This window comes from Melanostigma gelatinosum (genome assembly GCF_949748355.1).
Source record: "Melanostigma gelatinosum genome assembly, chromosome: 4".
Lineage (NCBI taxonomy): Eukaryota > Metazoa > Chordata > Actinopteri > Perciformes > Zoarcidae > Melanostigma > Melanostigma gelatinosum.
The window spans coordinates 26,630,797-26,644,494 of NC_136637.1; the positions used below are offsets into that span (position 1 = coordinate 26,630,797).

At 41.0% G+C, this 13,698-nt stretch overlaps 1 protein-coding gene across 1 annotated transcript; it reads right to left on the minus strand.

Annotated features, from left to right (window-relative positions):
• Positions 1-1,374: 1,374 nt before the first annotated feature.
• Positions 1,375-7,739, minus strand: LOC306776694 (E3 ubiquitin-protein ligase RNF126-like). Its single transcript, XM_079267481.1, has 9 exons — positions 7,664-7,739; positions 6,396-6,454; positions 5,815-5,875; positions 5,095-5,330; positions 4,529-4,597; positions 4,362-4,431; positions 4,116-4,209; positions 3,301-3,416; positions 1,375-2,378 (listed from the first exon to the last, which is right to left on the minus strand). The coding sequence occupies exons 1-9, from the start codon at positions 7,736-7,738 to the stop codon at positions 2,199-2,201; spliced, it is 960 nt and encodes a 319-aa protein (XP_079123607.1). The 5' UTR covers position 7,739; the 3' UTR covers positions 1,375-2,198.
• Between the last annotated feature and the right edge of the window lie 5,959 nt (positions 7,740-13,698).

The following is a 13,698-nucleotide window of genomic DNA, read 5'->3' on the forward strand; positions in this document are numbered from 1 at the left end:
CTCATGTTATTGTTGTTGTGAGCCTCTGTGTTGCATGTCTTGTTAGTACTTGACAAATGTAGTATAAGAGTCTCCTGAATGACACTACTCATATCTTTGTAAAGGGTCAATATTGCATAACTTTGTAAATGCAATATTATATTCTGTTTTTAGGTTTACTTTGTAACATCTGCCTCTTGGGACTACAGATAAAAAATACTCTTGGCACATTTTACAGCAATGTTTTTATTAATGTGCACTGTCCCTTATCAAATGAACCAATAAATAAAATAGTGAAGGTGATTTGAAGTTACATTTTTGATGGATATTAATGTCTCAAAAAATTGTGATAAAATATTAATGTCACTGTTAAGTAGCTCTTTTCTTTTAGAAAGAAACACATTTCATGTCGCACATTCACAGGACTAACATGCAACAAGTGTCTGAAGGGAAAGTCACCCAGTTGATGGTGTAGTGAGAGCAAAAACTGGAAGGAAATGTCTGCAATATTCAATGAGGTTTCATCTCCTCCTACACTTTGAATCTGTAGTAAAATATTAAAACAGCTTGCCATATCTCAAGGTATATATTTAAAAAGGCACAAAGGTAACAATAAACTGAGACTATGAATCAGCTATTTCACATTGTAAAGTCAAACTCATAACTAAGTCAAGTGTGTCCACTTGACTTATAGTGAGACCAATGTCCTGTTCATAACAACCCCCTCAGATTAAAGGCCTTTGAGCATAAACCCCAGAGGAGAAGAGAGGCACAATGTAGAGGAAATGTGTCTGCATGGCTACACAATGAGAGGAAGCTGTGCTTATTTGCTCTTTGATAACATTTAATCGGAAAACACCCCACTGAAAGACTTAGTCTGTTTAATATATACGTGCCTTTGGACCAAAGGCTGACTTTGAAATCTCAGAACCGTATTATGCTTTGAAATCACTCGATGATGTTGTTCTCTGGTTGTTCTAAGAGTCTGCAAGATGTCACTAAAAGGGACAAATAATTCAGCATGGGGAACACAAAACAGCACAGCTCATATTTTGCCTGTTTGCCCCAAAACATGTTTACTATTTCTATCTAAATATTGGGAAAAACAAGTAGCTATTAGCTGATTTGCTGCACCAATTCCCACATTTTAGGAAAAGTCCTTTTTTTTTTTTACAGCACTCCCATCTAGTGTCTAACCACAGAATCACACACACTAAGTGCAGCAAACAGATGTCTTTCAGTACATTTTATGACTACGCTACTGCTGCTCACGATTAGAGTCTGTCTCTCTCTCTCTCTCTCTCTCAACATGAATTTTGAGCGGCCTCACCCAAAAAAAGCTTTATTTTCAGATCACTTTTTTTGACACAATCGTACTGCAAATCAATAGTCAACTGGCAACTTCAGAAAATATTTCATTTACAGTTACGTTAAAATCCCCAAAAAAGCTCTTACAAGTGTCTGAGTGTTTCAGACTTGCAGATAACAAAATAAAATCCATGTGCGTGTAATTTAGTGATGATATCCGCATCATTAGCCAAACAGCACAGAATTACTGCAATTTACCGCATCATTTCAAGTGCAAACATCTGTACCTGTGTGGTGTCAGGTAATCTGTAAGTTAAACAATAAAATAATCAAAATGTAGTATCGTCCTAAACCAAGAAGAAACTTAAGTGCACGCTTTTAACAGTGCACTACAGTGCACTTTGGGTCATGTTATCGGTGAGATATGAATACTACTTATAAAAAGGAATAAATGTACAGTTCTTTTTGCTTCATAAGCAAAAGTGGGTCATTTCATATTTCACACAATCTGGAGATAATAAAAAAAGAAAAAGAAAGAACAGCGACTGTCTTGTTGTCCCGAGACTTTTACCTTTGGATTCTGTTTGTTCTCTCTTCCTGCGTGAGGTGATTCAGGCAGATCGAGCCTCTTGAAGTCTCCGTGCTTCTCGACGCCCGCCCTGACAGAAGCTGCACTCCAGGCCGCCGCCCTTCCTTTGTTCGGATCCCTGACGAAGATGGGAGCAACAGGACGGGCAGAAAAACATGGACCTCGCGTATCACTTGCCCCCCGAATCAGGCTCGAGTGCTCCTGGTCGAGATGCACTCGGGTCTCTGCCCTACAGCAGGGAGAGACTGGAGGTCACCGCCCCGAAGAACAGCAGCCCTACGAGCTGTTAACAGCTCGCAGGGCGACGAGGACAAACGGCCCTCTAAGAGTTGTCAGTGGAGTTCTCATTGCTGGCCGAACTTGAGGACTGAGGGGTCGAGGAAGATGAGGAAGCCGAGGAAGAGGAAGAGGAGGAGGTAAAGTTCATCCCTGATAGTTCTGGAGGGTTCGTTGCCGTGTTCTGTCCACACAAGCTTTTCCTGCACACTGGACAAGTGTCATGCTGGAGAGAAAGAGGGGTAAAAATTAGAAGCTCTTTGAAAGGGAACTTTGGTTTTTAACCTGGACTCTTTTTTTCCAATGTTTTGTGTCCATTTTAAAACAATGAAATACATTTTTGAAATTGGTCCGGTATGGAGGGAGAAGGCTGCAGCGTGTAGCCGCTAAGCGAGCTGCGATGTAATCATATCGGGCAATTCCGCACCTTCAATGAACCTTCACCATACGTGCTTGTTTTTGCCACCGACAGGCTTCGATTTTTATTCTGACAATGCCTGGAAAGATCCTACAGAAATGAAAAGGTTTTCTTACTGTTTGTTATTGTGTCATGTGACGTGTGCCTAAAGGCAAAGGTGGAAACGTGAGTCAGCGTTGCAGAGAGGAGTGTTGTCGGAGTTTGCTGTGTTGAAGTACAGAAAGCGTAGCTTAGTGTTAGCTGAAATATTTTCAATGTCATGGCTGAATATTCAGCGAATTTCAACAACGTGGATGTGACGCGAGATTTCAGAACGAGACTTCTGCTCGTGAACAGACGGACCGGATCAAGAGAAAGGTAAGAAACACGCATTTTTCTGTCGGGTCTTTTCCATAATGTTGTCAGACAGTTATAATAATCTGAGCAGTGGCAAAAACAAGCACTGTTAGTGGACGTACAATGACGGTGCGCAATTGCCCAATATCATTTCACTGTCGCTCTTTAAGCGGCTGCCGGCTCCAGCGTTCTCCTTCAATAGTGGACCAATTGAAAAAAAGTTGTCCTTATTAGTCAGTTAGAAACAAAAACATGGGAAAATAGGGCGCAGGTTGAAAAGTACTGAAATCACGTATATCAAGTGTCATTGCTGAGGCTTCCCCATTACATAGTTTCAGATAGCTAGTGGTGAATATTAAAGTGGGGAGAGCATTAGATGGTGGATGTTTAATACCTGCTCCAGCCAGGGGACTATGCAATCATTGTGGAACATGTGATTGCACGGCAGCTGCCTCACATTTTCTCCGACGCTGTAATCTTCTTTACACACTGGACATTCCAGTCCTGAAGCTGAAAGAAAGAGCGAGTTATAAAAGTGAAAAAAAATACTAAGTATGATCAGTGGGTTACAAATAGTTACATTATGAACCATCAATGTCATTTCGAAATACATATACATGAATAGCCACAGTTCAGTTTTAAATGAGATGGAATCCCAAAAGTGTTGTTTTTCAGAAGGAGGGTTGGATGCTACGCTACTCGTCTGACTTTCCTTTAGCGATGCAAAGTGGCAGTTCTCTACAACCTGATGTGATGGGTGTGTTAAGTAACGAAGAAACCTATAAAACCAGCAGATAACGATGGGACATCTTGATGCAAAACAGGTCTGAACATTATTAAATAAATATCAAAGATGTATCTTGTGGTTGATTATCAAATAAGTGCACTGTTTGAGTTATCTGTGCCACCAACATCTATCTTATTACAGAATTATGCATTTGAGCTCTCATGAATGATTAACTCAAGTCCCTGGTGAGATGCTTCAAATGAAACATTCTTATAATGTTGAAAACTAAAGCCCAATGAAGCCAGCTCGTCTGGCGAAAACACTACTCGCATTAAATTTAAACTGCAATGTAATAACAGCACGCAACCATCAGATTTAAAGAACATTATACTGCTGTCCAAATAATACAATCTAAGATATCAGAAGAAAAAAGAAAAGCAGTGATAAAACATGATGTCACACTTTATTATGTTTGAACTTACCAACGTGCTCGTGTGTAACTTGTACTGTAGGAAGAGTTTTTATTTTATCCCGATCAGCAGGCGGAGGTCCCGTGTTCTCAAACTGGTTTAATAACTAAAAACGAGAGAAAAATATGTTTGTATGCATGTTACTGCATATTTTCCTCACACAACATTTAAAATGTTTAACGGATTTAGATTAGAACCAATATTTTTCAACAAGCACATCAATCACTTTAAAAACATTTTACGGTTTCCCAAAAATACCTGAGTTATAATTGCATCTAGTCCGTTAGCTCCCCAGGCATAATCCATAGGATTTGAGTGAAGAACGCCCCTTTAAGAAAATAGTCACACATTAGATCAGTTAGGAGGAACACAGACGGATGAAGATTTGTTTTCTGGTTAAATGTAAGCGTGTTCCAGACACTCACCAGGGTCCAACACCGATATTTGGCATTGCAGTGGGTGCAATTATTCCATTCACTAGCTGCTGAATGATTCTACAAAAAGAGAAGATACAGCTGTGACACAGATGTATTGATGGAGAAAAAGTAAAAGTGTAACCTGTGTTTATCAACCTGGACCCTATTTTCGCATGTCTTGGGGTGCAAGTAACCGATAGGAACAACAGTTTTTTGAAAATTGTTCCAGTTTTGAGCAAGAACGCTGCAGGCGGCAGCCGCTCACCGTCAATGTACACTACAGCCACCAAAAGTGCTTGTTTTTGCCACCGACGGGCTCCGATTGTTATTATGACAATGTATGGAGAGGACCCTACAGAGAAATAAAAAGCTTTTCTTACCGTTTGCTAACTTATTGTTATTGTGTCATGCGACTTGTTGCCAGATTAATTAGAAATTGTTGTATCTGTTGTCACTTCGACATAAAAACATGGGCAAACAGGGCACAGGTTGAAAAATATCCTTTGATGAACTAATTAAGTCCTCAAGCTTGATTTATGACTCAAGTCCCACAAGTCACAGTCTGCACTGCTTACCCCTCTAGAGTAGGAACTCCCTCATGCCTCCCTGCTTGTCGCCTCGAACCATGACGACTTCTCGGTTGCCTGGCACCGTATCGCTGCCGTGATGCCGTTTCCCTTTCTCGCCCGTTTTCAGCATCCCTGTTATCCTCCGTTCCCAGACCAGCCCCGAAGTCGAAGCGGTCGTCAAAGACGCCCAGTGAAAACTGCCCGTAGCCAGACGGGAATGTGAACAAGTGCTGGTCTGGATTCTGGGAGAAAAACGGATAAAAGCACACAATAAACCCTCTAATCTTGTTTGAAGAAACCAGTGAAGCTTTGGGATTTCTCTAAATATTCACAACTGTTTATTGTAAAAACAACACATCTGAAGCATTGAGAGTTTTGTTGACTTGCATGCTGGCGTACAGAATCTCCTTGTTTACTGAGATAACGACCCTAACATTTCTCAGTGTTACCCCACAGTACTTAACTAAACTACATATCAGCCTAATAATGTTTCCTTTTTTAGGCACAGTTAAAAACAGCCCAATCATTCATTATAATATTATTTTAAACTCTGGTCTGTCGCAAAAGCAGAAGTGAAAACCCAGAGTGGACTTCCAGCATGTGTAGTACTACATTAGCAAAATGGAAACTATTTTAGTAGATTCTGAAGATATTATGCAACGGTGTAGTGGGACAGAGAAAGAGGTTGTGTGTGACAGAGAGGAGAGAAAGGAGTAGCATAGAAACCTCAAATGGTTGCTGGTTCTGGGGCCCGCTGGAGATGGTAGACATGGAGCCATTGTCGGCACTAGACAGAGGACAAGTAGTGGAGAAAGTTATGTCTCGACTCAGTGATACGAAAGTCATAGTTTCCATCCTTCACAATCATGAAATAAAGTTTTTCTGTGTCCTATTTCTTCCCTTCATCCTTGACCCTTCACCCCGATTGTGATCCCAATTTGAACTGTAACACCTTGAAATATCACGAAAATAGTTACAAAAATAGGGAAAACGGACAGTAATGAAAAGTATTAAGCTGCTCAAGAAAAAGAAAGCAAAACATGCCATTTTAGTTGAGCAGTGCTCAAAGTTCATTTTCCACTTAAAATAAAGCACAAGTAACAAGACGTATCACAACACAATTTGCTTTTAATGTGCATTTATACTAAATGTCAGTGACTGCGTGTTCAGAATCAGAATCAGCTCCATTGGCCATGTATGTGTATGTGTGTTATTCCATTATCCATAACGAATGGTGGCAGTCTTAGTACAACAGTACAACAGTCATAAATTAGAAAAACTGTATGTAAAATGGAGTTTATACACACCTTCTCTCATCCAGTAGCTCCTCAATAAACCCTGAGTCACATCTCGGACATGTATACTCCTGTAAACAAACCAGAACATTAGACTCATCATCATGACATGCTCAACTATCTATTTTACAAACAGCTGCATCACATATCATTTAAACCCCCGACTTAAAAAAAACAAAAACCGAAATGCATGATGACTACAGCCACTGCAATTAGCGTGTGTCAGTATGCAGCAAGTGTAAACCGCAAATAAGGTGTGTCGAACACAACTCTACTGATAGCACAGCTGAGAAGACCGACAGGGTATCTTTCCCCTCCATGCCGTACATCTACCGATAGAGATGGTCAACAAAAGCCTCCAGGTGTTGCAAACCACCGCATAAAGCCCAACACCAGCAGAATTAGGTACAGCTTCTTCCTCCAGGCTATCAGACTGCCTAACACCTGACAGCACCCCAACATCCAACACACACATAACCCTTGTTACTATACATCATTTGTACACCTTCTGTGTGGCTATACATACGTTTTTGTCCTTGTGTTTCTTTTATGTTTAGATTGTTCTAAACCCTGATCCTTACAGAAACAATGTGTCAATCCGCTGTATTTTCTATGGATTAGCTAAATGACAAAAATAGCCAGAAACCTATGGCTGATCTTTTTTACATTGTGATGGGCACATTTGCAGCTCTATGACAGATCATTCTAGCCTGTGACAGACAGGCATGCCACTTGTGTGCTTTAGTGAATGGGGCAAAACAAGAAAAGGACGCAGTGGCATTGTTGCTGCTGTATCGTTCACATGTGGGATTTACAATCTAGTTCACAAAGTCAGACTAGTGTTAACAGCGTCTCTTTGATACAAGAAATACGTGAAGTGGACGCGATCAGTGTTACAGTTAACGGTTATTACTTTTGAATATAAGCTAGCTAACGTTAACCGTTAAAGGCCAACATACCCCGTAAAACACCACCGAAATCAACAAATGATCCAGTCAACGTTGTTGCAAATATCCTATGAACAGACTAGGAGTGGTCTGTGTGTAATTACTACGCAGTTCGTGAGTGTGCGCTGATGGATCCACTACTTAAGATAACAAGCTAGCTAACGTTGGGTAGCGCTAGCGCGATAAACGGGACCTCGTAGAGATGCTAACACTGTTAGCATGCTATCTGTTGGCCCCGCTGCCACACCGATTTATATTAAAGTGGCAACAACACCACTCTATTTTTCATTTGTCCAGTTGTCCATATCTTTTCTTTCTGTCCACGCTACTTACGGGAAGCCGAGGACTAATCTCTGCGGAGCATCTGTGACAGAAGAACCGGCTAGGCCATGGAGGAGCTTCAGCCATCTTTAACCACTAAACAGGTAGAGAGGAGGAAGGACTACGGAACACCGGAAGGGTCAATAACCTCCGAGACAATACGACGACACATGTGATTGAAATATTTACTATGCATCAAAAATTATCTCAAAATGTACTGCGTGATAGAGAAAATTAAAGAAATAACATTATTGGATTATACTTTATGTATTGTAGCATTACAGACTATGATTAATGTGAAATATCAAAATGAATTACAATAATTAATTGTTTTACAAATGGTGTAAACATAAGCAATTTTAAAAAACGGATTATTTTCCTGTGAATTATTAATTCATATGCATTTACCAAAGACCAACAATCACGTGTGTCACAGAATATCGCCACATGGTGGCGCTTTTGTGCACCACTTGTTGTTGAGTGTCAATGTATTTCACAATGTAGTCAGTGACTGGGGATACAATGTACTCTTGGTAAATTTCCTTTAGCATCCATGAAATCTTAAGTCAAGTTATTATATGTTGGGGAAAAAACAGGTTATGGTGTCCTGAATTCATAACAATGCCAAAGCCCCCCTAACAAAATTTGTATCATGTATCAACACACTGAGCTCGTGTTTTATCCCTGCAGGTTCATGTCCCCCAGCTCTCCCTGTTCACATATAAAACAGAGATGTGTTTTTGCAATCTGGCACTGCGTTGGATTTATTTTGACACATTTTAGTTTTCCATTGGATTCCTGTCAACCACCTCCTGAGCCCAACAGACATACTTCATGTGTCTAAAAGTAGCATCTGTTTTGGAGCCATCCATCTCGTCTGAGGTGGATTTGTGAGTTGTCCTTGATCATTTGACAAAAGTTGTTGGAACAATTCTAAGAAGTGTCAAATCGGAGACATAAAACGGTAAATAAATAGCCATTCACATGGGAAAGACATTCTCTCGTTTTTTGTGTGTGAACACAGCCAAGTTCTTGTGGCCCTGAGATAGCAGCGAAGGACTCAGAGATCACTGAGTTTCATAAGAGTTGGAGGGAAACATGATTGATTTTATTTTGTTTTCAGGTCTGTTTTTATTTTTCGAGGTTGTAAATTAAAATATCCTCAATATTTATTTTTCTCACAGGTATCCTTAATGGGATTACCATAGCTGCAGATTGGCGGTTATAAACATGTCCCACAAGTCTGGAGTATCTCTGGTGCTTAGCACACATGGTGGGAGTAAGTAGGAGTTCCCATGCGACCGCCCATCAGCCGATCACATCTCTCAAACCGTCTGGCCTGATTTTTATTTACAAATGTTCAATTGTATGCTCTTTAGGGGAGCAGCCCAGAATGCAAGCAGCTCCTAGTGGCGTTCATTATTATTCGGAATAATCTTGTTTACCACATGTTCTAATGACATAAACCGTGAAACAACTGAAAGCTTTCAGTGACCCAATGGTTTCATTTCCCAGCTTGGCATGCATAACATAATGCATGATATAATTAGTTATAATAATAGTTGATGTTTCCTCAGAGCAAAGCTCAGAATGTTACCTAGGTCCTAATGTCCTCTCTAGGCCGGTATTGTGTCTGATCTGGCCATGTGGGAGCAGGAAAGACACAACTGTCCCATGGGCTGAGATTAGAGAGGGTCTGATAGCAGTGAGGTTTGCTATGTCTGCCTGGAGGTAAGGTATTGTCTCTCTGCGCCCGGTGCGTCACCGCCATCCCAGTCGAATGCTCATTGCAGCAATGCAATCTGCGGAGTGAGTGACTTTGGGTCAGAGACAGGTCGCGTGAGCAGCAGAATAGCAACTCTACCAGACATAGCGACCTTCCACATCACATAGTTTAAAGTCACAACTAATCTGGATTTGGAATAAAATACTGATTTATTGGAATTATTTAGTTTTTATTATAAATACTATAAAATTAAATATTATTTAAATGTTTTCTTTCTGTGATTGCGGATTGAAACATATGGTGTAAAACACTGCAATGGGTGGAAGTCAGTAATTTGATTTCTTCCTGCCGCTGTAATTGAGTAGCTTTTAGACTGCACATGCATGTATGTGCACACGGACAGTGTGTTGTTTCTCTGCCGACTTTTTACTTTTTTCATTTCTGTTACACTCTCAGAGGCAATAATGTGTTGCAGCCAAGGCAGCAGACAGATATGCTGCAAGGGACACTGCGGCTTTTGTCACTCCACAGAGTTTTCCAGACACTCCAGCCGGGATTGCCCCACATAGTCCCTCTGGGCCCCCGAATCACAACTCTGGCGCGCACACAAACACATGTATAGACACACACACACACACACACACCTACACACTCAGCAATAACAGCCGCCTGCTGGAACTTCCTGGGCCTCTTAGTCATGCGTCACTTGTTTTCAGTACCACCCATCGAAGACTCTCTCTCCCTCCAGACACACTGCGTATATCACACACACATATGCACACACACCGTAAGATCTCTGGTCAAAAAGCTAAAAGGCTGTAAAGGTCGACATTAGTGATGAACAAAGCGGCCTTTAAAATAAACCTTACATGTCCTCAACACACAAAGTGTTTTTCTGCTCTGCTTGTATTCCAGAACAAAATCCCGTAGTACTACATCAGTACTTAAGTGTTTGGGAATACATCACTGGGCAGCGAAGAAAACATAGATGCTGCTAGAGAAAACACATGGGTACAATTAGCAACTCAGGTTCAACCGCCTTTGTTGTAGTGAAGTGTTTGTGGTCACTCACTGTCGATTCTTCAGCATAGTTTGACTTTATCTGCTTTTATCGACCCACTGTTTCATAAGATTACATCTGTCCCAATTGTCCCAATCATTTAAAAATACTGTCGTTTTAACAGTTCAAATACTTTATCAATGTCTATTTGTGTTTGTGCTTGTCACAAGGTGCTTTGCAGTGCTAAACGCTTTTTAACCAAGCATCGTGGTTATGACCAAATACCTTAAAAACTACTGCAATTCCCATCAGCTTCAGCTGTACTTTGTGATTGTTGTTAATAAGCAAATGTTAGCATGCTAACACAATGAACTAAGATGTGGTAAACATTACACTTGTTAAACAGCATGTTAGCATTGTCCTTGTGATTCTGTTAGCATGCTAGCATTAGCATTTAGCTCACAGATACGCTACCATGGTTGTAGATTTATATAACGTTAGTTCTTTAAAGTGAAAAACACTCACTGTCTACAGACCTTTTCATTGCCATTCTGTTGCTAAGGCAACACCCTTGGTCCAAGGTCACTTCCTGTCAGCTACTGCATTCACAAACATCGCAACAGGAAATACAAAGGACCCCATTTAGAACGTTTATGTTGCAAAGTTTGAAAAGGTCGACACAAAGAAAATGTCAGAATGCCGCAAGACTTGTGTACGGGTATTGTGAGTACAGTCTCACTAACCAGCGCTCAGAAAACTGCGTTATGTAGTTATCTGTTCTGCCCAGCCGATACATAGCAACACCAAACCGCATACCTCCACAGGAGACAAGAAAAATCTCCCCCCCCCAAAAAAAACAAAGCCTATAATATTTCTTCATGAAATTCCGCGGCAGGTAGACAAGTGTGAAATGAAGACCAACAAAAAAAAAGACAACTACAAGGTGTGTGTATGAGAAGAAGACAAGATAATATTGTCGACTGGAATGTCTGGAGTGTTTCCCTTGGCAGGTACTCTGTGTATGTTTCAGTGTGCGTCTGTTTGTGTGAGGATATGGCGTGTGTGTGTGTGTGTGTGTGTGTGTGTGGGTTTCCAGACTGTGTTGTTTCAATAGTTTTGCGTGCATCAGTGGTGGAATGTACCTGCAGTTAGTACATTTACTCAAGTACTGTACTTAAGTACAAATTCAAGGTACTTGGACTGTACTTGAGTATCTACCTTTTTATGAGAGTTTTTATGAGTCAAGTTGGGTGTCGCTGCTGAAGGGCCCCGCTGGAGTCTGAGCTGAGGCAGTTTTTACTGAACATGCATGATTTCGTCTAATTTTGCGCAAACATCCGACCCTGTGGCACCGATGACACGTGTTAAAAATAACTATGAAGAAGTAGCCAATCTTCTCAATGATAGTCTTGTTTACTTTGGTCAATTGAGACTGTTTCATAAGCAGTTAAAAGCTCCTCACAGTAACTTCAAGTCATCTTTTAAATGCAGGACTTTTACTTGTCATGGAGTACTTTCACTGTGTGGTATTAGTAGTTTTACACAAGTAAAGGACCTGATTACTTCTTCCACTAGCGTGCACACAGTGTGTGAATGTTTACAGATTTGGTCTCGCAGTTGTACGTCTCGGAGCCTCCACACAGTCGGCCACAGGCAACACTGGAGCTAATAACACAATGCATGGGTGCAGTTACTCCTGTAATCTAAAACTGACCATCAGTGTGTTTACAAGATGTGCTGCTCTGTAGTCGGGGGGAATAGATACCATGTGGGCCTGCTGTGTTTATTAGTGGTACACTGTCCTACTTCAACAAGCAGAGGATCTCCTATCAGATAACTGAATGAGCTGTGTCCTACAGTGGCCGTTCAGCTGGACGTTCAACTATAAGAAGCTGGTGATAACAAGCAAGCAAGATCGGGTGAAATCCAAACCGAGGCCACTTTCCCACTCTCACCTTTGCTGAGCTTGCATGGCAGACACACGACGGCATATTAAATGTTTAACCAACTTTCCATGACAAGCGACCAACTTTCCATTATAAACAACAAGCAGGTATGTGGGCCAAGGCTTACATGAAATAAAAAAGGTATGTCTGCCTTGTTTCAACACGAGAGCCACCTGAAAAGCTGAAGTGAAATTATGGCCCGGGTAATTTTCCAAGCCTCAAATTGCACAATTTGAGTTTGGGAAGTAAGTGTAGCGCAATTATCACACTTAATTGACTTTTTTTCAGTTTTGTGGCTTTATATTTCAACATGAACTCAAACCAGAGTTAATTCAATGACCTTGTCAGTGCCAAGGCAGCGGAGGCAACAACCTCATGTGTGTCTCAGTCAGACGTGTTCCCGGACACTTTAAAACCCCGGACGAGTCTCACACGGTACCTAAATGTTTGTTGAAAACCAAAACAAAGTGAACTAATCACACATATCAATCAATACGTGTTTTATTTACATTATATATTTATATATATATATATATATATTTGAAATCCTTACATACTTTGCTACATTCCCAGTACATTTCCCTCCTGTCAGGACGAATGGGCCAGACCACACACAGAGCCAGATGAGAAGCCGTCCCAGAGGTCACGACGAGGAAGTGAGACAATTTCACCAAGAATAATTGGGGACAATTAGCATTTGCACAACTTCCTAACTCTGCTGATTTGTTGTTGGTGATCTGATCCTGACCAGATCCCTGACACACGCTGCTCATTTCCACTAAACCTGTGGGGAGTTTCAGTTGTTGCTTAAAGGGTGACAGTACATACTGAACAAGTGAACCACTAGTTTTGAGTTGTACGAGCAGTGTCCTTTGCTTGGCTTACGTTTCCATCTTGAGGGAAATCAAAGCATGAACTAATGATTAGTGTCTCATATTAGCCTCGTAATAACAGATGAAAATGATGTATTTCTTCATTTTAACCTTGTATCAAATGTGAGCGTTGTTCTACGATGACAGTTCGGCTGATTTAATAGTCTCATACGTCATACATGATACTACTTTTTTATGAAATCATAAAGAAGTAAAGATAATTTCCGAGAAAGGAGTGATGGATCTGATATCTATTAGTTTCAGCTGTGGGACTGAGCTGTTTACAATCCAGTGGCGCGTTCCAGAGAGTGGGTGGTCTCCGAAAACCACTCCGCCGTGCCATCACAGCGTCATTTCAGATCTGAATGTTGGCTGTTAACTTACTGGAAGTAGTACGGCAACTTGGCGGAAATGATACCATGTGGCCGTCGTTGCGGGAGAAGCGTGACATATCAGAGGAGGATGATTACGCATCCCTGAAATGTCCGCGTGGGCGTCACGCC